This window comes from Neoarius graeffei, chromosome 17, assembly GCF_027579695.1.
Source record: "Neoarius graeffei isolate fNeoGra1 chromosome 17, fNeoGra1.pri, whole genome shotgun sequence".
NCBI lineage: Eukaryota > Metazoa > Chordata > Actinopteri > Siluriformes > Ariidae > Neoarius > Neoarius graeffei.
The window spans coordinates 19,633,915-19,656,800 of NC_083585.1; the positions used below are offsets into that span (position 1 = coordinate 19,633,915).

The window sequence follows — 22,886 nt, forward strand, 5'->3', positions numbered from 1 at the left end:
GCCCTGTGATGACCTGGCGACTTGTCCAGGGCGTACCCCTCCTCTCACCCGTAGTCAGCTGGGATAGACTCCAGCTTGCCTGCGACCCTGTAGGACAGGATAAGCGGCTACAGATAATGGATGGATGGATCTGAATAGTTGGATTGTGTTAGCACAGGGCTTTTCAAAGTGTGGGGCGTGCCTCCCCTAGGGGGCGCCAGAGTTCTTCGGGGGGGCACAACGCGAGGAAAAATAAACCAGAATAAGTTACTATTGCGGACATTTAGCGAACTTCAGCTAGCCTTTGCCAGAGACAAAATGGATCGATTTTTAGTACCTAAAGCTACAGTGAGTGAGGAGACAGAGTCTGGGCCAAGTAAAAAAGAAGGAAGTATAACCACGATTATTTAAAGTTTGGATTTTCATGGACTGGATCTGAAGATGCTCCACTACCACAGTGTGTTGTCTGCCAAGAGGTGCTAGCTAACGATGCTATGAGATGTTTAAAATGTGTAAAACAAGATGTTTAAAAAAAAGCACAGATGTTTAAAATGTGTAAAAAAAAAGATGTTTTAAAAAGCACAGATGTTTAAAATGTGTACAAAAGAGGTTTTAAAAAAGCACAGATGTTTAAAATGTGTACAAAAGAGGTTTTAAAAAGCACACGTTTAAAATGTGTAAAACAAGATGTTTTAATAAAAGCACAGATGTTTAAAATGTGTAAAAAAAGATGTTTTAAAAAGCACAGATGTTTAAAATGTGTAAAAAAGAGGTTTTAAAAAAGCACAGATGTTTAAAATGTGTAAAAAAAAGAGGTTTAAAAGCACAAATGTTTAAAATGTGTAAAAAAGAGGTTTTAAAAAAGCACAGATGTTTAAAATGTGTAAAAGATGTTTTAAAAAAGCACAGATGTTTAAAATGTGTAAAACAAGATGTTTTTAAAAAAGCACAGATGTTTAAAATGTGTAAAACAAGATGTTTTTTAAAAAGCACAAATGTTTAAAATGTGTAAAAAAAGAGGTTTAAAAGCACAAATGTTTAAAATGTGTAAAAAAAGAGGTTTTAAAAAAGCACAGATGTTTAAAATGTGTAAAAGAAGATGTTTTAAAAAAGCACAGATGTTTAAAATGTGTAAAAAAGATGTTTTAAAAGCACAGATGTTTAAAATGTGTAAAAAAGAGGTTTTAAAAAAGCACAGGTGTTTAAAATGTGTAAAAGAAGATGTTTTAAAAAGCACAGATGTTTAAAATGTGTAAAAGAAGATGTTTTAAAAAAGCACAGATGTTTAAAATGTGTAAAAAAGAGGTTTTAAAAGCACAGATGTTTAAAATGTGTACAAAAGAGGTTTTAAAAAGCACACATGTTTAAAATGTGTAAAACAAGATGTTTTAAAAAAGCACAGATGTTTAAAATGTGTAAAAAAAAAGAGGTTTTAAAAAGCACAGATGTTTAAAATGTGTAAAAGAAGATGTTTTAAAAAGCACAGATGTTTAAAATGTGTAAAAAGAGATGTTTTAAAAAGCACAGATGTTTAAAATGTGTAAAAAAAAGAGGTTTTAAAAAGCACAGATGTTTAAAATGTGTAAAAGAAGATGTTTTAAAAAGCACAATGTTTAAAATGTGTAAAAAAAAAAGAGGTTTTAAAAAGCACAGATGTTTAAAATGTGTAAAAAGAGGTTTTAAAAAAGCACAGATGTTTAAAATGTGTAAAAGAAAAAAATAAAAATGTGTACAACCATTTTTTTCAAAATACGAATGGAACATTAAGTATAGCAACAACAAAAATTGTGGTGTGGGGCGCTGTTGTTTCTTTGCTCTCTGAGGGGGGCGGGGCTGACTCTCCCACACTTTAAACCCCTGGGCTCGCAGGACCGAGGCAGGAGGCATTTTGTGGACGGTGTAGCTTTAAGAACTGTAACGACACGCCCACTTCCGGGTTGATCCTGAACTATGGACTCTGAACTATGTTTCTGATCATTTTGCAAACTTTCTGTAAACAATAAACAACACGGTGTACAATGATTTGTATTTTACTTGTTGCAGGTCATGGTACTGTTTTAGAGACGCAAATTAAGGTACAGAACTGCAGTCTTTTTATCTGAGTGTTGAATATTTCGTGTCTCATTTCTGTGTTCAGTAACAGTTAGAAGATGGCGTGGAAAAACAAACCAAGTGTGCTGTGAGTGTGGGTGGGTTTATATCGCTTGTAGAGGAATATTTGCATCCATCCAAAGGAAGGAGTGTGGACAGGGTATTGGACTTTCCCTTAGAAATGCACTTGGACAAATTATTAATGATGCAATTATACATATCATTAGTACAACATGTTTAAGGGAGAGCGGGGAGACTTGGGATGAGGGAGACCTGGGGCAGATCCCATAAATTAATTTCAACCAATCAGGTTTCAGATTCCATCAGCAGTTAGATGTGGCCCCTTAGAGTAACTGACTTCCTTTGGAGCCACGAAGCTGGACACTGCAGTAAGGTCTGTGCACTTCAGTATTTTTATCAACCCAAACTTGTATTTTCAACTTCGCTGCTTCCTCCATTCTAGGACACTTTTTCTATGGAATAAAAACATTTTATTTTTTTCGCGGTGCAGGTTCCATCAAATCCTGCGCTCTGATTGGCTGGCGAGCGGGTCCGTATCGTATCCTACGATACGGACCTCTGTCGACTCGCTCGTTCACAACAACAACAACAAACAAAGTAGAATTTTTTGTCAACATTTATCTTTTTTTTTTATAAGATTTATTTATAAGATTATCAAAAATATTATAAATTTTTGCCAGCATTTCTCAGGAGAGGCGGCACGGTGGTGTAGTGGTTAGCGCTGTCGCCTCACAGCAAGAAGGTCCGGGTTTGAGCCCCGTGGCCAGCGAGGGCCTTTCTGTGCAGAGTTTGCATGTTCTCCCCGTGTCCGCGTGGGTTTCCTCCGGGTGCTCTGGTTTCCCCCACAGTCCAAAGACATGCAGGTTAGGTTAACTGGTGACTCTAAATTGACCGTAGGTGTGAATGTGAGTGTGAATGGTTGTCTGTGTCTATGTGTCAGCCCTGTGATGACCTGGCGACTTGTCCAGGGTGTACCCCGCCTTTCGCCCGTAGTCAGCTGGGATAGGCTCCAGCTTGCCTGCGACCCTGTAGAACAGGATAAAGCAGCTAGAGATAATGAGATGAGATGAGATTTCTCAGGAGAATAGCATTAATTTTACAGCATGGATAGCGATAACGACAGTGTTCACAGTGAAAGCGAGTTTTACTACCCTGAGGAAGAAGAAATAAAAGAAAACATTTCAGGAGAAAGCTAAAAACCTGTAACTGTTGCTAACACCGAGCAAAAACATGGCTGAATCCTGAATGACTCAATTTTGTATAAATAGGGGACTACATAGGCGGCAAAATGTAGTTATTTTCCTGCCATGGAAGTGCACTTGTATACCGAGGAGGAAGCAATTTGCATTAGATTAGATTAGATTAGATAAAACTTTATTGATCCCTTTGGGCGGGTTCCCTCAGGGAAATTAAGATTCCAGCAGCATCATTACAGAAAAAAGAAATGGAGAAAAACTTCTAGATAAATTAAAATAAATTCAGTATTTACAGATACAAATATAAAAAGAGTAAGATATGGGGAAGAGAGGAAGGGGGGAGAGAGAGGAGGGGGGAAAGGGGGGCAGCAGGAGAGATATTGCACTTATTTTAAAAGTAAGTAAATTACAGCCGTGAATGAGGATTCAAAATGGCGGCTCGGCTCGGTTTTCCCTTTCGGGCGCTCTCGTTTTCTGTTAGAATTTGATAAAGAAAAAAATTAATATTATTTACCAGCTTAAGGTCGGTCCGTATGGTGAAATTCCGTGACCTCGGCCTTGAATACTGATCTCAGCCCAGAGGGCCTCACTCAGTACTTTCAAGACCTTGGTCACGGTATTTCACCATATGAACCTCCCAGCTGGTAAATAACATATATGTGTTCTATTCCCTTCTAGTAGGTTCCTTTCATTTGGTTTGATTGCATGCAGTATTGTCATTATATCGCTTATTCTACATGTATTACGCCACTCTACTCAATGGAGAATGAGCGTTCAGTGTGGTTTATGATATTGCATGGTTGTCAAGACAACATGATATCACACGTCAGAGCTGATGCGAATATCCAATATGGGAGTTTTCTGCTGTGCATGCGCAGAAGCATTTCTGTGTTCGTGGGAAAGAGAAAGACACACTGAACATCCGAAAGGCTACCAAAATTTCATTAGATATTCTTCACCCATATTTACAAGCAATGGCAAACTGTTATTATTGGAGCTGGGACTTGAGCTCAGCCAAAACTTAGCCAGACACACCAAAAAAATCAACAGGGCAAAGGATTTTGTAAGGGATTAGCATCAGGCTGCCAGGTAGCTCTGTTGTGTGTAGCTGTCGATGTTGATTTTAAAAGTAACTCCGTAAATTACACAGGGAAATGAATACTGAAGTCTGGGTGAAAAACACTATGGTGAGTGTGCAGCGTGGAAGAAGAGTCTGGAGACAGAAATCTTAGTTTCTCAGTTGTTAGCCTGTGCTACGTCCTCTTCATAGCATTGGCTTGACCGCTTTATTAGCATTTGCTAACACTACTGATGAACGCTACACCGGCTGGAAGGTTACTTCACTGCTGCGCTGATGGCGCAGAGTTGCGGGTGAGCTCGCGCTGGGCTTCAAGAAGGCTGATATGAAGAGAGTGTGTATGTATAATAATAAAATTGGCTGACTTTTTTTCATTGTATATCAGATATATTCAATTCAGCTACTCGTCTTCGACTCGTTCAGTATCATGTGAGCTGAATGGAATATCTGATATACCACTCAACACCAGCCAATATTATTTAGATGCTGGTAAATTCAGTATTTATTAGGAATTATAGCCTAGAGTTACTATATATTGAGCGGCAGCTACAATTATCAGCACCTTAATGATCTTTTGGCCGTTGCAAAAGTAAAAAAGACTTTCAATATGTAAATTGTGCATGAATAATTACTCAACCTTCCACTGGAAAAAAATGAGTTGATTCCCGATTACTTAGGCTACGTTTACATTAGACCGTATCTGTCTCGTTTTCTTCGCGGATGCACTGTCCGTTTACATTAAACCACCTGGAAAAGCCGGGAAACGGGAATCCGCCAGCGTCCACGTATTCAATCTAGATCGTGTCTGGTCCGGTGCTGTGTAAACATTGAGATACGCGAATACGCTGTGCTGAGCTCTAGCTGGCGTCCTCATTGGACAACGTCACTGTGATATCCACCTTCCTGATTCGCTGGCGTTGGTCATGTGACGCGACTGCTGAAAAACGGCGCGGACTTCCGCCTTGTATCACCTTTCATTAAAGAGTATAAAAGTATGAAAATACTGCAAATACTGATGCAAATACTGCCCATTGTGTAGTTATGATTGTCTTTAGGCTTGCCATCCTTCCACTTGCAAGTGGTAAGTGATATGCGCTGGGATCACACACACAGCGGCTCAGTCCCAAATCACTGCTCGTGCGCTATACTCGCGCGCTGTGTGAGCTGCGCAGGGCCGGAGTGCGCACCCTCCAGAGGGCACTCGCTGTTCAGGGCGGAGTGATTTGGAGCGCAGGATGCCTGCGGAGCCGAGCGTATCCGTGTATTGGTGTTGCTGTGTGCACGGCTAATGGTTTTAGTGTAACCGCGAATCGTTTTAAGAACGTTAATCTGATGATCCGCTGATTCGACGTAATGTAAACGTAGCCTTAGCGTATCAGATCACGTGACACCGTTCCACAATTATCAACACCCAGATGATTATTATTAAAAAAAAAAATTTGGTATGTGGTATTAAGTTAACAAAACACAATTTTTATTTAAAATTTGTTTTACATAGACTTATATTTAGTACAAAATATATTTTATATAAATATATGGATGTGGGTGTTTACGTAAATGAGGAAGTAATTCTAATGTTTGTAAATTAATGAACTGATAATGTTTAACCTGCGTCAGAAAATCTTTTTGTTTCACTTTCTACCCGCTTTCTCAGTGTTTTCATACTGTAGATCACATTTTGTTAATCATTTGTTGTTGTTTGTATTAATTTCTAGTTTTATAGTTTACTAATAAACGTCAATAGGCAACTGAGATTGTAACCACATGAACATCCAGGTCAAAGGTCGCATGTCATTCCTGGTAGATATTTACAACAAACTACAAAAAAAAAATTCTGAATGGAATCGAAAAATCTGAATATTTCAAGCATGTAATTGTTCATATGCTAGGAGTTTAATTCTGCTCTAATTCTATTTATTGCAATCGGATTCCAAATACTCTATAAACATTCCATTCTGTTATGAATCAGAGGAAAATGATTATAAATCACAGCACTTGTATTTTTTTAAAGTACTTCATCTACTTCAACAATGTTACACAAAGATCGATCCATAACGGTTGTAAATGTCCCTTAATTCCACAGGGTGTCGATAATGGTGGACACCGGTGAAAGTGATCACTATTATCGACACCTCACGTGATTCTCAAACGTGCGTTTAGATACAAAAAGGCGGCTGTCAAATGAAAGAGTAAGAAACAAAGTAGGTTTCGACGAGGAGATCATGAAATATCGGTGAATTTGATCAGCAAAAACATGTCCATGATCTTTTCACCATGCTTACCTGCGATGATAACGTCCGGGTTTTCATCAAATTGCTGATCGTGCTAAAAAAATTCCATCTCAGGTAACGAGCTGCGTCATCAGACGACAAAATCAAAGAGCGAGGCGGGTCTTCCGGTTGATTAATTAACCAATAATAACTGAAACTCACCTTCGTAAAATTGTTTTTTATTGATCTGAAAAGGTGTCGATAATTATGGACTGTCGATAATTGGAGCTGCCACTTTAGTATTGATTATTAAACTTAAATTCTGGGGAAAAACATTTCAGGATTTTTTTTTTTCAAAATGGCCACATGGGAAGAGTTGGAACAGTTCATGTTACAGATTTTTTCTTGTGGTTTCATCATCATCTGACATCTGGCAGGACGGTGACTTGCAGAGATATCTTTGTCCAGGCCTGCCTGTCGGCCATAGTCGCCTTAAGTTGGTCAATCAGTAACCACCTGAGGATGAAGCTTATTTCTTCGGTCACTTGACCAAAGTCCGTTGATGGTACCTATACTCATATGCTGTGAAGAGTCCAAAATGTATCCTGACATGATCGCTGGTCTAACATTCAGCTCTATGGCAACTTACCCTGCCGCTCATGTTTATTAACATGTTTACTGTTTTTCTCTTTGTGGCAGAATGATGTCACCGGCTTGTACGCACACCTAGCCGGGGTGCCAAAAGCATTGCTACCTGGTGTTGGGGGAAAGAAAATCCTTGATTTCTGGTGGGAAACAGTCAACACGTAAGTTGCCTTAAATTTAATGCATTATTTTGAAAGGATATGTTTCAGCCAGCCACATTTATTTAAACTATGTTGTCTTTTATAGGCGACAACTCTTCAGTGAAGTTTATTTAGTCACAAATGCAGATAAGTGAGTGTGTTTTAGAATTTTTCTTTTAATCAGTAGTCCTGATATTAAATGATGAAGCCATTATTCGTATTTTAAGATTGTCTGTAATATTCAGAGTTTTTTCACAAAAGACTCATCCCATCATTCTAGGTACAAACATTATGAGCGGTGGGCAACTGCCAATGACTTTCCAGTGGAGAATGTGGTGAATGATGGTAGCACCACTTTGGAGGATCGGCTTGGGGCCGTCACTGACTTGGAGCTAGCCATCCGAAGCCGTCACATTCAAGATGACATCATGGTGGTATGGCATTGACTCAATTTACGTTTACATTTCCAGCATTTTGCACTTCCTCCTTAATTTTCTAGGCTTGTTGTGCTTTTAATGGTGTGTGTTTTTGTGTCTCTAGATTGCAGGAGACATGCTTTGTTCTGACCAGAACTTTGACATTGCTCAAGTTATTCGTTTTTTTAGGTCCAAGGTAAAAACAAATGCTGTTTATGCAAAGTATGTGCAATAGCAATGTTGTCATGCATGCCCGCTAATATTCACATACAGTTTTTGTATAGGCATGGCAAATTACCATATCATGACAATATATTACTAATATAATCTTGCGACCATTGTGAAACCAATATTTTAACGAATTAACGATAGTATCATTTAACTCATTGCTTTTGGCTGCATTTTCACCTGCAATACTCACATGTGTAATCTATTAAAGCAACATGTAGAGACTGATTCATAACTGATTGGCTCAGTTAATAACATTTAGGTTTCATTCTTCAGTCTGGAGAGCTGGCTATATATTATGAGCTGGAAGAAGGGGAGAAATGTTACACCAGAGGCATTGTAGAAGTATGTTCAGAATCTCATAGGTAAGCGTTGCTCTATAACTGTTTACAGACCAAAAGAATACTATTGATGCAGTGTTTAAGGAAACCCAATCTAAAATGTTCAAAAGAAGCTACAAATTGTTTCACTGGATATTTTGGTGAACGACATTCCTCAGGGAACGTCTATGTATTCCTGTACTTACAGTGGTGCTTGAAAGTTTGTGAACCCATTAGAATTTTCTATATTTCTGCATAAATATGACTTCAGACATCATCAGATTTTCACACATGTCCTAAAAGTAGATAAAGAGAACCCAGTTAAACAAATGAGACAAAAATATTATACTTGGTCATTTATTTATTGAGGAAAATGATCCAATATTACATATCTGTGAGCGGCAAAAGTAAGTGAACCTCTAGGATTAGCAGTTCATTTGAAGGTGAAATTAGAGTCAGGTGTTTTCAATCAATGGGATGACAATCAGGTGTGAGTGGGCACCCTGTTTTATTTAAAGAACAGGGATCTATCAAAGTCTGATCTTCACAACACATGTTTGTGGAAGTGTATCATGGCACGAACAAAGGCGATTCCTGAGGACCTCAGAAAAAGCGTCGTTGATGCTCATCAGGCTGGAAAAGGTTACAAAACCATCTCTAAAGAGTTTGGACTCCACCAATCCACAGTCAGACAGATTGTGTATAAATGGAGGAAATTCAAGACCATTGTTACCCTCCCCAGGAGTGGTTGACCAACAAAGATCAAGAGCAAGGTGTGTAATAGTCGGCGAGGTCACAAAGGACCCCAGGGTAACTTCTAAGCAACTGAAGGCCTCTCTCACACTGGCTAATGTTAATGTTCATGAGTCCACAATCAGGAGAACACTGAACAACAATGGTGTGGATGGCAGGGTTGCAAGGAGAAAGCCACTGCTCTCCAAAAAGAACATTGCTGCTCATCTGCAGTTTGCTAAAGATCACGTGGACAAGCCAGAAGGCTATTGGAAAAATGTTTTGTGGACGGATGAGACCAACATAGAACTTTTTGGTTTAAATGAGAAGCGTTATGTTTGGAGAAAGGAAAACACTGCATTCCAGCATAAGAACCTTATCCCATTTGTGAAACATGGTGGTGGTAGTATTATGGTTTGGACCTGTTTTGCTGCATCTGGGCCAGGACGGCTTGCCATCATTGATGGAACAATGAATTCTGAATTATACCAGTGAATTCTAAAGGAAAATGTCAGGACATCTGTCCATGAACTGAATCTCAAGAGAAGGTGGGTCATGCAGCAAGACAACGACCCTAAGCACACAAGTCGTTCTACCAAAGAATGGTTAAAGAAGAATAAAGTTAATGTTTTGGAATGGCCAAGTCAAAGTCCTGGCCTTAATCCAATCGAAATGTTGTGGAAGGACCTGAAGTGAGCAGTTCATGTGAGGAAACCCACCAACATCCCAGAGTTGAAGCTGTTCTGTATGGAGGAATGGGCTAAAATTCCTCCAAGCCGGTGTGCAGGACTGATCAACAGTTACCGCAAATGTTTAGTTGCAGTTATTGCTGCACAAGGGGGTCACACCAGATACTGAAAGCATAGGTTCACATACTTTTGCGACTCATAGATATGTAATATTGGATCATTTTCCTCAATAAATAAATGACCAAGCATAATAGTTTTGTCTCATTTGTTTAACTAGGTTCTCTTTATCTACTTTTAGGACTTGTGTGATAATCTGATGATGTTTTAGGTCATATTTATGCAGAAATATAGAAAATTCTAAAGGGTTCACAAACTTTCAAGCACCACTGTAACTGTCTCTTATATACTGAAATACACCAATCAGCCATAACATGAAAGGGATCCTCCAGCGGATTTATTCCCAAACTTATCTTAAGTAAAAGTAGTTGCAGATTTCAAAAATCAAACTTTCATTTTCGGAGACCAAATAGTGTTCGAGAAAAATTAATTTTGTTTAAAATGCCAGATGGACTTGACGTATGCGATGACGACAGGTAGCAGTCACTTGGAGCAACTCAGCTGTTTATATTCTCTGTTTACATCGTAGTTTTGCTAGTTTTACAAGTATTTTATCAAATTTATCAGTTTTTAGGGATTATGTCATGGCGATGTCCGTCCGTCCGTCCGTCCCGGGAAGGGTGCTCACCTTCTGAAATCAACTCCTCTCACAATTTTTGGAGGAATTTCACAAAACTTGGCAGGATTCTTTGTTATATGTCGGTAATACGCATCTTGTAATTCCGTTAGATTCTGTCATATTTTACCAGAGTTACAGCCCTTGATTAACAAAATGATACTTTGACAATTTCATGAGTGTGTGTTTTCCTTCTGAATTTCACCAAACCTGGTAAAAGGCATTGTTATATGTCAGTAGTACGCATATTGTTATTCTGTTCAATTCGGTCGCATTTTACCAGAGTTACAGTCCTTGATGAACAACCTTGTACTTTCACAATTTCATGAAGGTGTGCTCGCCTTCTGACATCAACTCCTCTCACAATTTTTGGACAAATTTCTTGAGGCTCGGCAAAAGACCTTGTTATATGACGGTAATACGCAGATTGCGATTTAATTTCGTTTGTGAAAATTTTACCAGAGTTTTGACCCTTGATTAAATAACTTGTACTTTGACAATTTAACGAGGGTGTTCTGAACTCAACTCCTCTCACAATTTGTGGAGGAATTTCACCAAACTTGGCAAAAGGCTTTGTTATATGACAGTTATATACATATTGAAATTTCGTTTAATTTGGGCAAATTTTCCCAGAGTGATGCCCTCAATTATTAACAAACTTCTACTTTGGCGCTTTCTGAAATCAACTTCCCGCACAATTTTTATCCCCTGCTGGCCGAAAGGCCTGAAGGGGGATTATGTCTTGGCAATGTCTGTCCGTCCGTCCATCCGTCCCGGGAAGGGTACTCACCTTCTGAAATCAACTCTTCTTACAATTTTTGGAGGAATTTCATGAAACTTGACAGGATTCTTTGTTATATGTTGGTAATACGCATATAGTAATTTCGTTCAGTTCAGTCACCTTTTATCAGAGTTATGGCCGAGTTGCCAGCAGGGGACTCTTGTTAAATAAGTCTGCCTCATTGTGTCGCATATACAGTTGCAACCAGAAGTTTACATACAGTTTAGAAAAAGACACAAACTTTTTTTCTCCATGTCTGACAGTAAAATTGAAGAAACTTTTCCTATTTTAGGTCAGTTAGGATCCCCAGTTTTTTTTTTTATTTGTAAAATGTCAGAATAATCAGAGAGAGAATTTTTCAGAGAATTTTTAATTACTTTCATCCAAGTTAGAAGTTTACATGCACTTGGTTAGTATTTGGTCGAATTACCGTAGAACTGTTTAACTTGGATCAAGCGTTTTGGGTCGCCTTCCACAAGTTTCTCGCAATATCTTGCTGGAATTTTGGTCCATTCCTACTGACAGAACTGGTGGAGTTGAGTCAAACTTGTGGGCCTTCTTGCTCACACATGCCGTTTTGGTGTCTCCCACAAATTTTCTACAGGATTGAGGTCAGAGCTTTGTGATGGCCACTCCAATACCTCAGCACGGTGGTGTAGTGATTAGCACAGTCGCCTCACAGCAAGAAGGTCCGGGTTCGAACCCAGCGGCCAGCGAGGGCCTTTCTGTGTGGAGTTTGCATGTTCTCCCCGTGTCTGCGTGGGTTTCCTCCGGGTGCTCCGGTTTCCCCCACAGTTTAAAGACATGCGGTTAGGTTAATATGGGACGGCCTTGGGCTGAGGTGCCCTTGAGCGAGGCACCGAACTCCCAATTGCTCCCCGGGTGCTGTTAGCATGGCTGCCCACTGCTCTGGGTATGTGTGTGTGCTCATTGCTCACGTGTGTGTTCACTGCTTCAGATGGGTTAAATGCAGAGAAGAAATTTCACAAGTGTGTGATGAATAAAGTTGTTCTTTCTTTCTTTCTTTCTTTCTTTCTTTCTTTCTTTCTTTCTTTCTTTCTTTCTTTCTTGTTTTTAAGCCACTTTGCAATTACACGGAGTGCAGAATTATTAGGCAAGTTGTATTTTTGAGGATTAGTTTTATTATTGAACAACAACTATGTTCTCAATCAAACAAAAAGACTCATAAATATCAAAGCTGAATATGTATGGAAGTTAGAGTGGGGTGTTTTTAGTTTTGGCCATTTTAGGAGAATATGTATGTGTTCAGGTAACTTTCACTGTGCAGAATTATTAGGCAACTTAATAAAAACCAAATATGTAGCCATTTCACTTTTTTATTTTCACCAGGTACACTGATATGACAACTCCAGATTTGCAAATAAACATATCTGACATTCAAACACAAAACAAAAACAAATCAGTGACCAATATAGCCACCCTTCTTCATGAGGACGCTCAAAAGCCTTCCATCCATAGATTCTGTCAATTTCTTTATCTGTTCACGACCAACATTGTGTGCAGCAGCAACCACGGCCTCCCAGACGCTGTTCAGAGAGGTGTACTGTTTTCCCTCTTTGTAGACCTCACGTTTTATAATGGACCACAGGTTCTCTATGGGGTTTAGGTCAGGTGAACAAGGGGGCCATGTCATTATTTTTTTCACCTTTCAGACCTTTACTGGCTAGCCACGCAGTGGAGTATTTGGACGCATGAGATGGAGCGTTATCCTGCATGAAAATCATGTTCTTCTTGAAAGATGCTGACTTTTTCCTATACCACTGCTTGAAGGTTTCTTCCAGGAACTGGCAGTAGGTCTGGGAGTTGAGTTTGAGTCCATCCTCAACTCGAAAAGGTCCAACAAGCTCGTCTTTGATGATACCAGCCCATAGCAGTACTCCACCTCCACCTTGCTGGCGTCCGAGTCGGAGTGGAGCTCTGTGCCCATTACTGATCCAGCCACAGGCCCATTCATCTGGCCCATCAAGAGTCACTCTCATCTCATCAGACCACAGCACCTTAGAAAAATCAGTCTTAAGATATTTCTTGGCCCAGTCTTGACGTTTTATCTTGTGTGCCTTACTCAGTGGTGGTCGTTTTTCAGCCTTCCTTACCTTGGCCATGTCCCTCAGTATTGCACACCTTGTACTCTTTGACACTCCAGGAATGTTGCAACTCTGGAATATGGCAGAACTGGATGCTAATGGCTGCTTGTTAGCTTCACGCTTGATTTTCCGCAGATCATGTGCAGTTATTTTGCGCCTTTTTTTCCCCACACGCTTCTTTCGACCCTGTTGACTATTTGCAATGAAACGCTTGATTGTTCGGTGATCACGTTTCAACATCTTCGCAATTTCAAGAGTGCTGCATCCGTCTGCAAGACATCTCACAATTTTATACTTTTCAAAGTCTGTCAGATCTCTCTTCTGACCCATTTTGCCAGAGGAAAAGAGGTTGCCTAATAATTATGCACACCTGATATAGGGTGTTGATGTCATTAGACCACACCCCCTCTCATTACACAGATGCACAGCACCTGATATACTTAATTGGTAGTAGACTTTCAAGCCTAAACAGCTTGGAGTGGGACAACATGCATTAAAAGGATGTTGTGGTCAAAATACTCACTTGCCTAATAATTCTGCACTCAGTGTAATTTAGAGGTATGCTTAGGGTCATTGTCCATTTGGAAGACCCATCCATGCCCAAGCTTTATCTTTTTGGCTGATGTCTTGAGATGTTGCTTTAATATAGCCACATAATTTTCTTTTCTCATGGCGCCATCTATTTGTGAAGCACACCAGTCCCTCCTGCAGCAAAGCAGCCCCACAACATGATGCTGCCACCCCCAGACTTCATGGTTGGGATGGTGTTTGGAGACTTGCAAGCTTCCCCCTTTCTCCTCCGTGCATAATGATGATCATTATGACCAAACAGTTCAATTTTTGTTTCATCAGACCACAAGACATGACTTCAGAAATTAAGATCTTTACCGCCATGTGAAGCTGCAAACTGTAATCTGGCTTTTGTATGGTGGTTTTGGAGCAGTGGCTGCTTTCTCCTCGCTGAGTACAGAACTCGTTTTACTGTGGATAATGATACTCTCTTACTGGTTTCAGCCAGCATCTTTACATGGTCTTTTGCTGTTGTTCTGGGGTTCATTTGCATCTTTTGCACCAAAGCACGTTCATCTCTGGGACATCTCCTTCTCGAGCGGTATGATATCTGTGTGCTCCCATGGTGTTTAAACTTGCATATTATTGTTTTAACAGATGAACGTGGGACCTTTAGGCACCTGGAAATTGTACCCAATTTCCAATTGAACCAGACTTGTTAAGATCCCCTATTCTTTTCCTGATAGCTTGGTTGATTTATTTTGATTTTCCCATGATGTCACACGAAGACGCCCTTGTGTCTGAAGGTGTGCCTTAAAATGCATCCACAAGTTTGCCTCCAGTTAACTCAAATGATGTCAGTTAGCTTATTAAAAGCTTCTAATGCCAAAACATCATCATGTGGAACGCTCCAAGCTGTTTAAAGTCACAGTCAACTTAGTGTATGTAAACTTCTGACTTTCGTGAAAGTAATTAAAAATTCTCTGTCTGATTATTCTGACATTTTACAAATTAAAAAAAAAAAAATTGGGGATCCTAACTGACCTAAAACAGGAAAAGTTTCCTCAATTTTACTGTCAGACACGGGGGAAAAAAAAGCTTGTGTGTCTTTTTTTTAAACTGTATGTAAACTTCTGTTTGCAACTGTAAATGCCACAATGATGCTAAAAAGAAAGCACAAGCTGGAACCTCTAGATCATGTGAAAAAAGATTTTGCAGCACGACGTCTCCTGTCTGATCCAAACTGCAGTCTTGTTCCAGCTTGTGCTTTCTTTTTAGCATCATTGTGGCATTTATACGCTACACAATGAGGCACGCTTATTTAAAAACTGATAACTTCGGTAAAATACTTGTAAAACTAACAAAACTATGATGTAAAGAGAGAATATAAATAGCCGAGTTACTCCAAGCGACTGCTACATGATGTCATCACATACGTCACCACCACAGGAAGCTCATCTGACATTTTAAAGAAAATAAATTTTTCTCAAACACTATTTGATCTCTGAAAATGAAAGTGATTTTTGAAACCTATAACGAATTTTACATAAAATAAGTTTGAGAATAAATCCGCTGGAGAATCCCTTTAAAACCGCAGGTGGATTGAATAGCATTGATTATTAGGCAGCAAGAGAACAGTCATTTCTCAAAGTTGATGTGTTGAAGGCAGGAAAATTGGGCAAGCGTAAGGATCTGAGCGACTTTAACAAGGGCCAAATTGTGATGGCGAGATGACTGGGTCTGAGCATCTCCAAAATGGCTGAAAAAGTTAAGGCTGTCACGATTCTGTTTTAGGCCACACCAATTCGATTAGTTGGTTCTCGGAATCGCCGCTTGAAGAAAATGCAAAATAAAATAAAAAAAAAATCGAAATCGACTGCAGGTTGAGGTCACGTGACGTCGAAAACCAATCAAATCGCCCCTTTCACTTTAGATAAAGACTTGTGGAAGAAACATGGCTGTGGAGGGGAATCCTGCAAAGCCTGTTTGTGATTGTTAGGATATTCAGCGAACAGAAGCGTAAAATCTTTGACAGGTGTGTCGGAATTCAAGAGGGAGAAAATTTTGCACAGTTGTACTCAAGATGCCGTGAGCTTGTTACCCTGCGATGTGCTAACTCGGACTACAACTCTGTGGAGCTGGGTTTCTCATCTCATCTCATTATCTCTAGCCGCTTTATCCTGTTCTACAGGGTCGCAGGCAAGCTGGAGCCTATCCCAGCTGACTATGGGCGAAAGGCGGGGTACACCCTGGACAAGTCGCCAGGTCATCACAGGGCTGACACATAGACACAGACAACCATTCACACTCACATTCACACCTACGGTCAATTTAGAGCCACCAGTTAACCTAACCTGCATGTCTTTGGACTGTGGGGGAAACCGGAGCACCCAGAGGAAACCCACGCGGACACGGGGAGAACATGCAAACTCCGCACAGAAAGGCCCTCGCCGGCCCTGGGGCTCGAACCCAGGACCTTCTTGCTGTGAGGCAACAGCGCTAACCACTACACCACCGTGCCGCCAGAGCTGGGGCAAACAAAAAATCATTCAAAGTATTTAGCCATCAGAAGTAGCCTACTCCTGGTCAAATCTTTTTTTCTGTGCATTGTAGATGTTCAATTGACTGTAATTCAATCGTTTATTTAGCCTATCTGTTTACTGGTTTGCCTGATAAAAGACGTGCAGCCAGAGCTAGCCCTTAATACATACGGGTGGAAATAAGATAAGCTATTAAAAGAGCCATATGAAATGTGTAACAATAATGTATTGTCTTTGTTTTGTTTCTCTATTATGAAAGCCCTCTATTTCCACCGCTAATTTTACCATCAGAGCATTTTTTAAATTTTATTTTTATTTCGCGCACTCGCTTCATATTTTTCCTGAAAAAATCCGAGAACCAACTAATTAAATTGGTGTGGCCTTAGTGAGCATTAACTTTTCAGCAGTTTGGGATTGGACCATATGGGTTAAGGCCAATTTATGCTGACAACGCAGTCCTCGCAGACGGCGCCGCAGATAGCGTCTGCGTAGCCCCCCTACCTTCGCAGACGCTCTGTGCGCACCTCCCAAAAATTGTGACCACCGCAGAAGCCTCGCAGACAGCGTCGCAGACAAGAGGGCTCTGATTGGTCCACTCTACATCCGCTGTACACGCACTTCCGCTTCCCTACTTTCCCGGTTTGGTTTGTTTCACTACCGCCATTTTTAAAAACACGAGCGAAGATGGAGCAGCACGAAGAGCGGTTGATCGAGGAAGTGAGGAAGTACATACATCTATACGACTCCAGTTCTAGTCATTATAAGTAACCGGAGGATAAACGCTCCACTAACCACACCCACCATCTACTCCTAGCGATTTCGTGACTTCGCGCCCCCTTGCGTTGTAGCGGTGAATAACATCGCGCATGCCTATTACTCCCCGCTCAACGATAAATTACAACTGTCTGCGAAAAGCTGTCTGTGAAAGCCTTGTTGCAAAAGCATGCAGAGGCCTTTAGCCTTCATGCACCATGTGAATCAATTAGCCTTCGACACCCATGACTCTGTCGCCGGTTTACCAGTTGTCCTTCCTTGGACCACTTTTGTTCAGTACTAACCACTGCATACCAGGAACACCTCACAAGATGTACCATTTTGGAGATGCTCAGACCCAGTCATCTCGCCATCACAGTTTGGCCCTTGTCAAAGTCACTCAGATCCTTACACTTGCCCATTTTTCAGCTTCAAGAACTGACCGTTCTCTTGCTGCCTAATATATCCCACCCCTTGACAGATGCCATTGTAATGAGATGATCAGTGTTATTCACTTCACCTGTCAGTGGTTTTGATGTTATGGCTGATCAGTGTTATAGACAGCCTTATACAAATTTAGGACGAAAGCTCAGTTTCACATATTAATCAGCTTTATTAGGATGTATGAAGTAATTCCAGTGTGGGAGAGAGCCATTCTGTGTCCGTATATGCAAGTGCACATTGTAGCTTGTTGTATTTTAGGATCAAACGTTTCCTTGAGAAGCCACAGGAGGGCGTCACGGCATCTCGTCTGGCCAGTGTGGTCTTCTACTGCCTCCGCAAAGAGACGCTATCTTACCTCTCAGACTTCCTGCTCAAGCAGCCGGATGTGGAATCCAGGACGTTTGGCAGGTTGTGGGTCAGTGCATTGCTTCATTTTTAAGCAAAAAAAAAAAAACAACCTCAATGTGCCTTGAACAGGAGAAACCTAACTTTTCCAAATTACTATTACAAAGTTGGGTTTGTTGAATTATTTGCAATCAGCGTTGCTTGTTCTGTTCACGTACTGCTTCTTAGGAATGGCTTATAAATGAAGAACAATTGTCTGTGTATGGAATGAAGTTACCTACAGGGTTCCAGTTAATTGGACAAGTGGTGAGAACCTGAATAAAACATCCAGTCTTGACAGGTTTATCAGTGTATTTTAGTGCATTTTGCAAAATAAAACATTTGTACTGTATTGGTGCTAATATGTGCCATAATAAGCAGATGAATCCAATTAGGCAAAGGTACTTAGTTTTATGTCTTACATTACAGGGTCTGTGCGACTACACAAAATGGCTTGCACACTACTCAACTAAACAGCAAGAGGTTCCAGTCAAACCCATCACCTTCCGCTCTTATGCCAGGTTGCTGATAGCACACCCACCACCATCAATACAGTCTAGCTGCAATCTTTTGAGTTCTGCTTAATCACTGTTTGCCCCTCTACAGGGTAGGACTGATGGGAAATCCTTCTGACGGCTTCAACGGCAAAACCATTGCTATGACCATTTCTAACTTCTGGGCCGAAGTGACACTAATAGAAAGCCAATCTCTGGTATATAAAAACAGTAAACCTTATAAATCCTATACGGAAGCCGCGAGAGGCCCTTCATATAATCTTTTTTTTATTCACCTTGTTATCCCGAGATAACGACATAATTAATTCAGGATGTCGAGAAAACAACACAACTAATTCGAGATCTCGAGAAAACAAAACAATTATTCCGTGATCTCGAGAAAACAAAACAATTATTTCACGATCTCGAGAAAACAGCTGAGATTTCTAGCAGAGCTGCGCCCCCCTGTGGGTCAGACAACGAAGACTTAGAAATTGGCGGACATGTAACAGAGCAGAAATGGCTTTTTACAATGCCTTGAGAGAGAGGGGGCCAGTCTTCTGCGGAGGTGCCGCGGACTAATTTTGAAATTATCCCTTATTAAAAGACTTAATGCAATCTCTCCCTGTGTCAATCCCTGATCAAAATATTGCCTTATTAGGTGATCGATTATTCCAGACATTCTAATGACCAAAGTTGCGTCTATACAGAATGAGAAATAGCCCCAAAGTCAGCATATCACAAGTCTCTTGGCGCACCTGAATGAACCATTTCTCAGCTGTTTACTCGAGGTCATGGAATAATTGTTTTGTTTTCTCGAGATCACGGAATAATTGTTTTGTTTTCTCGAGATCTTGAAATAACGGTTTTGTTTTCTCGAGATCTCGAATTAGTTGTGTTGTTTTCTCGAGATCCTGAATTAATTATGTCGTTATCTCGGGATAACAAGGTGAATAAAAAAAAAAAGGATTATATGAAGGGCCTCTCTCAGCTTCCGTAATCCTAAGTAAATGACATTGTCTGATTTTCTTTCTAACTCCGCTAACATGTCCGTGTTTAGGTCCTCCTTCCTCATCCACTGAATGATCCCACCGAGTTCGGCAGCCTACAGGATCTGTTTCGCATCAGCCACAAAGAAGGGTTTGTTCTTTTTTCAGTCATACTTCCTGTCTATGTTTGCTATGTGTGCAGACAATATATCCTGTATGAAATGATTGTGAAACAGTATTGGCTCATGTTCCCTTTTGTCAGGTATTTGGGAGGTCTGAGGCTGTTACAGGCCACCTGTAAGAAGTTTTATCAGTTCTGCTCAAATCAAGGGTAAGACTCTTCATATCACGCATCTCAAAATGTAGCAGGGGTATGAGGAAAAAAAGGGATTTCTCACGAACACCAGAGATTTACAACCCCGATTCCAAAAAAGTTGGGACAAAGTACAAATTGTAAATAAAAACGGAATGCAATGATGTGGAAGTTTCAAAATTCCATATTTTATTCAGAATAGAACATAGATGACATATCAAATGTTTAAACTGAGAAAATGTATCATTTAAAGAGAAAAATTAGGTGATTTTAAATTTCATGACAACAACACATCTCAAAAAAGTTGGGACAAGGCCATGTTTACCACTGTGAGACATCCCCTTTTCTCTTTACAACAGTCTGTAAATGTCTGGGGACTGAGGAGACAAGTTGCTCAAGTTTAGGGATAGGAATGTTAACCCATTCTTGTCTAATGTAGGATTCTAGTTGCTCAACTGTCTTAGGTCTTTTTTGTCGTATCTTCCGTTTTATGATGCGCCAAATGTTTTCTATGGGTGAAAGATCTGGACTGCAGGCTGGCCAGTTCAGTACCCGGACCCTTCTTCTACGCAGCCATGATGCTGTAATTGATGCAGTATGTGGTTTGGTATTGTCATGTTGGAAAATGCAAGGTCTTCCCTGAAAGAGACGTCGTTTGGATGGGAGCATATGTTGCTCTAGAACCTGGATATACCTTTCAGCATTGATGGTGTCTTTCCAGATGTGTAAGCTGCCCATGCCACACGCACTAATGCAACCCCATACCATCAGAGATGCAGGCTTCTGAACTGAGCGCTGATAACAACTTGGGTCGTCCTTCTCCTCTTTAGTCCGAATGACACAGCATCCCTGATTTCCATAAAGAACTTCACATTTTGATTCGTCTGACCACAGAACAGTTTTCCACTTTGCCACAGTCCATTTTAAATGAGCCTTGGCCCAGAGAAGACATCTGCGCTTCTGGATCATGTTTAGATACGGCTTCTTCTTTGAACTACAGTTTTAGCTGGCAACGGCGGATGGCACGGTGAATTTTGTTCATAGATAATGTTCTCTGGAAATATTCCTGAGCCCATTTTGTGATTTCCAATACAGAAGCATGCCTGTATGTGATGCAGTGCCGTCTAAGGGCCCGAAGATCACAGGCACCCAGTATGGTTTTCCGGCCTTGACCCTTACGCACAGAGATTCTTCCAGATTCTCTGAATCTTTTGATGATATTATGCACTGTAGATGATGATATGTTCAAACTCTTTGCAATTTTACACTGCTGAACTCCTTTCTGATATTGCTCCACTATTTGTCGGCGCAGAATTAGGGGGATTGGTGATCCTCTTCCCATCTTTACTTCTGAGAGCCGCTGCCACTCCAAGATGCTCTTTTTATACCCAGTCATGTTAATGACCTATTGCCAATTGACCTAATGAGTTGCAATTTGATCCTCCAGCTGTTCCTTTTTTGTACCTTTAACTTTTCCAGCCTCTTATTGCCCCTGTCCCAACTTTTTTGAGATATGTTGCTGTAATGAAGTTTCAAATGAGCCAATATTTGGCATGAAATTTCAAAATTTCTCACTTTCGACATTTGATATGTTGTTGTCTATGTTCTATTGTGAATACAATATAAGTTTTTGAGATTTGTAAATTATTGCATTCCGTTTTTATTTACAATTTGTACTTTGTCCCAACTTTTTTGGAATCGGGGTTGTAAGTATTTAAGTAAACTTATTGAGACTATCTGAGGCACCCTGGACCATAGTTAAAATCGTATTAACTAAACAAAATGTCAAACCATGCATTTATTTTAAACAAATATATATAGTAGGCGTATCAGACGCTCACCGGCCGTGCTGTGAAAATTGTGTGTGCAGACGCTCATCTAAGTTTCCAAATCTGTCATTGCTTCACTCTTGAATATTTTCTATCGTGAATATTATCATTAAAAAGCTTATAATCTCTGCTTTCCAAAGAAATGTATCTGGGTAAGATCTGTTCAGTACTTTGGGAGTAACGGCAGGTTGAAGTTGGTACAACAGAGTTCACTCTCTGCTCACGGGACATCGGGAAACTGCCGGTGCTTTTCTTTTTGAGTCATGGGAAAGCGGTCAGGCTGTCTCTCTTCTGATCAGTTTCCAACTGGATTACTCCTGAATATCAGTAAAGAAAGCATGAACTAGTTTTTTCATGTCATGTAGTGACATTTAAATTTCTTATCTTAGCAGTATTTCTGAGATGAAAGAAAGCTGTCCGGGTAATATTATCAGTGTGAGTTTCGAATGAAAGACTGGGGTCAATAATCACTCTGACGTCTTTTACTGCTGCACGTGAAGAAACAGAAAGGCCATCCAGAGTTACTGTGTAATCAGAAAACTTACTTCTAGCTGCATGTGGTCCGAGTACAAGTACTTCAGTCTTGTCAGAGTTAAGCAGAAGGAAGTTAATAAGCATCCAGTGTCTAATGTCCTTTACACATTCCTCAATTCTATTAAGTTGGTGTCTCTCATCTGGTTTTTCAGAAACATACAACTGTGTGTCACCAGCATAACAGTGGAAACAATGTTTACGAATGATATCACCCAGAGGTAACATATATAAAGAAAAAAGCAGTGGACCCAAGACCGAACCTTGTGGAACACCAAACTTTACCTCAGTACGTCTAGAAATATCACCATTTATATCAACATACTGATAGCGATCAGTTAAATAAGAGCTGAGCCAGGAGAGGGCCGTTCCCTTAACTCCCACAACATTTTCTAGTCTATCCAGAAGAATGGAATGATCAATGGTATCAAATGCTGCACTAAGGTCAAGCAACACAAGCAGCGAGACACAGCCCTGATCAGACGCCAACAGTAGGTCGTTTACTACTTTAACCAGTGCTGTCTCTGTGCTATGATGAGGTCTAAATCCTGACTGATACATTTCGTGGATGTTATTCCGATGTAAATATGAGCATAACTGCTGTGCCACAGCTTTTTCAAGGATCTTGGAGATAAAGGGGAGGTTTGATATTGGCCGATAATTGGACAGCTGACAGGGATCAAGGTCAGCTTTTTTAATCAGGGGTTTGATAACTGCTAGTTTAAAGGATTTGGG

The 22,886-nt window shown here is 40.3% G+C and overlaps 1 protein-coding gene across 4 annotated transcripts in view; it reads left to right on the forward strand.

The window, feature by feature from the left end:
* Positions 1-1,920: 1,920 nt before the first annotated feature.
* Positions 1,921-22,886, forward strand: part of gkup (glucuronokinase with putative uridyl pyrophosphorylase) — a 51,723-nt gene continuing 30,757 nt past the window's right edge. For 3 of the 4 annotated variants that reach the window (XM_060943818.1, XM_060943817.1, XM_060943820.1), the window contains exons 1-12: positions 1,921-2,054; positions 7,275-7,381; positions 7,467-7,511; positions 7,641-7,794; positions 7,901-7,972; positions 8,281-8,369; positions 17,870-18,026; positions 18,185-18,262; positions 18,425-18,516; positions 18,602-18,707; positions 19,550-19,629; positions 19,741-19,809. In XM_060943818.1, the coding sequence (XP_060799801.1) occupies positions 1,998-2,054; positions 7,275-7,381; positions 7,467-7,511; positions 7,641-7,794; positions 7,901-7,972; positions 8,281-8,369; positions 17,870-18,026; positions 18,185-18,262; positions 18,425-18,516; positions 18,602-18,707; positions 19,550-19,629; positions 19,741-19,809 (1,106 nt within the window). In that variant the 5' untranslated portion in view covers positions 1,921-1,997. The remainder of the gene's footprint in view (positions 2,055-7,274; positions 7,382-7,466; positions 7,512-7,640; positions 7,795-7,900; positions 7,973-8,280; positions 8,370-17,869; positions 18,027-18,184; positions 18,263-18,424; positions 18,517-18,601; positions 18,708-19,549; positions 19,630-19,740; positions 19,810-22,886) is intronic. The other variant, XM_060943819.1, reaches the window with a different exon arrangement.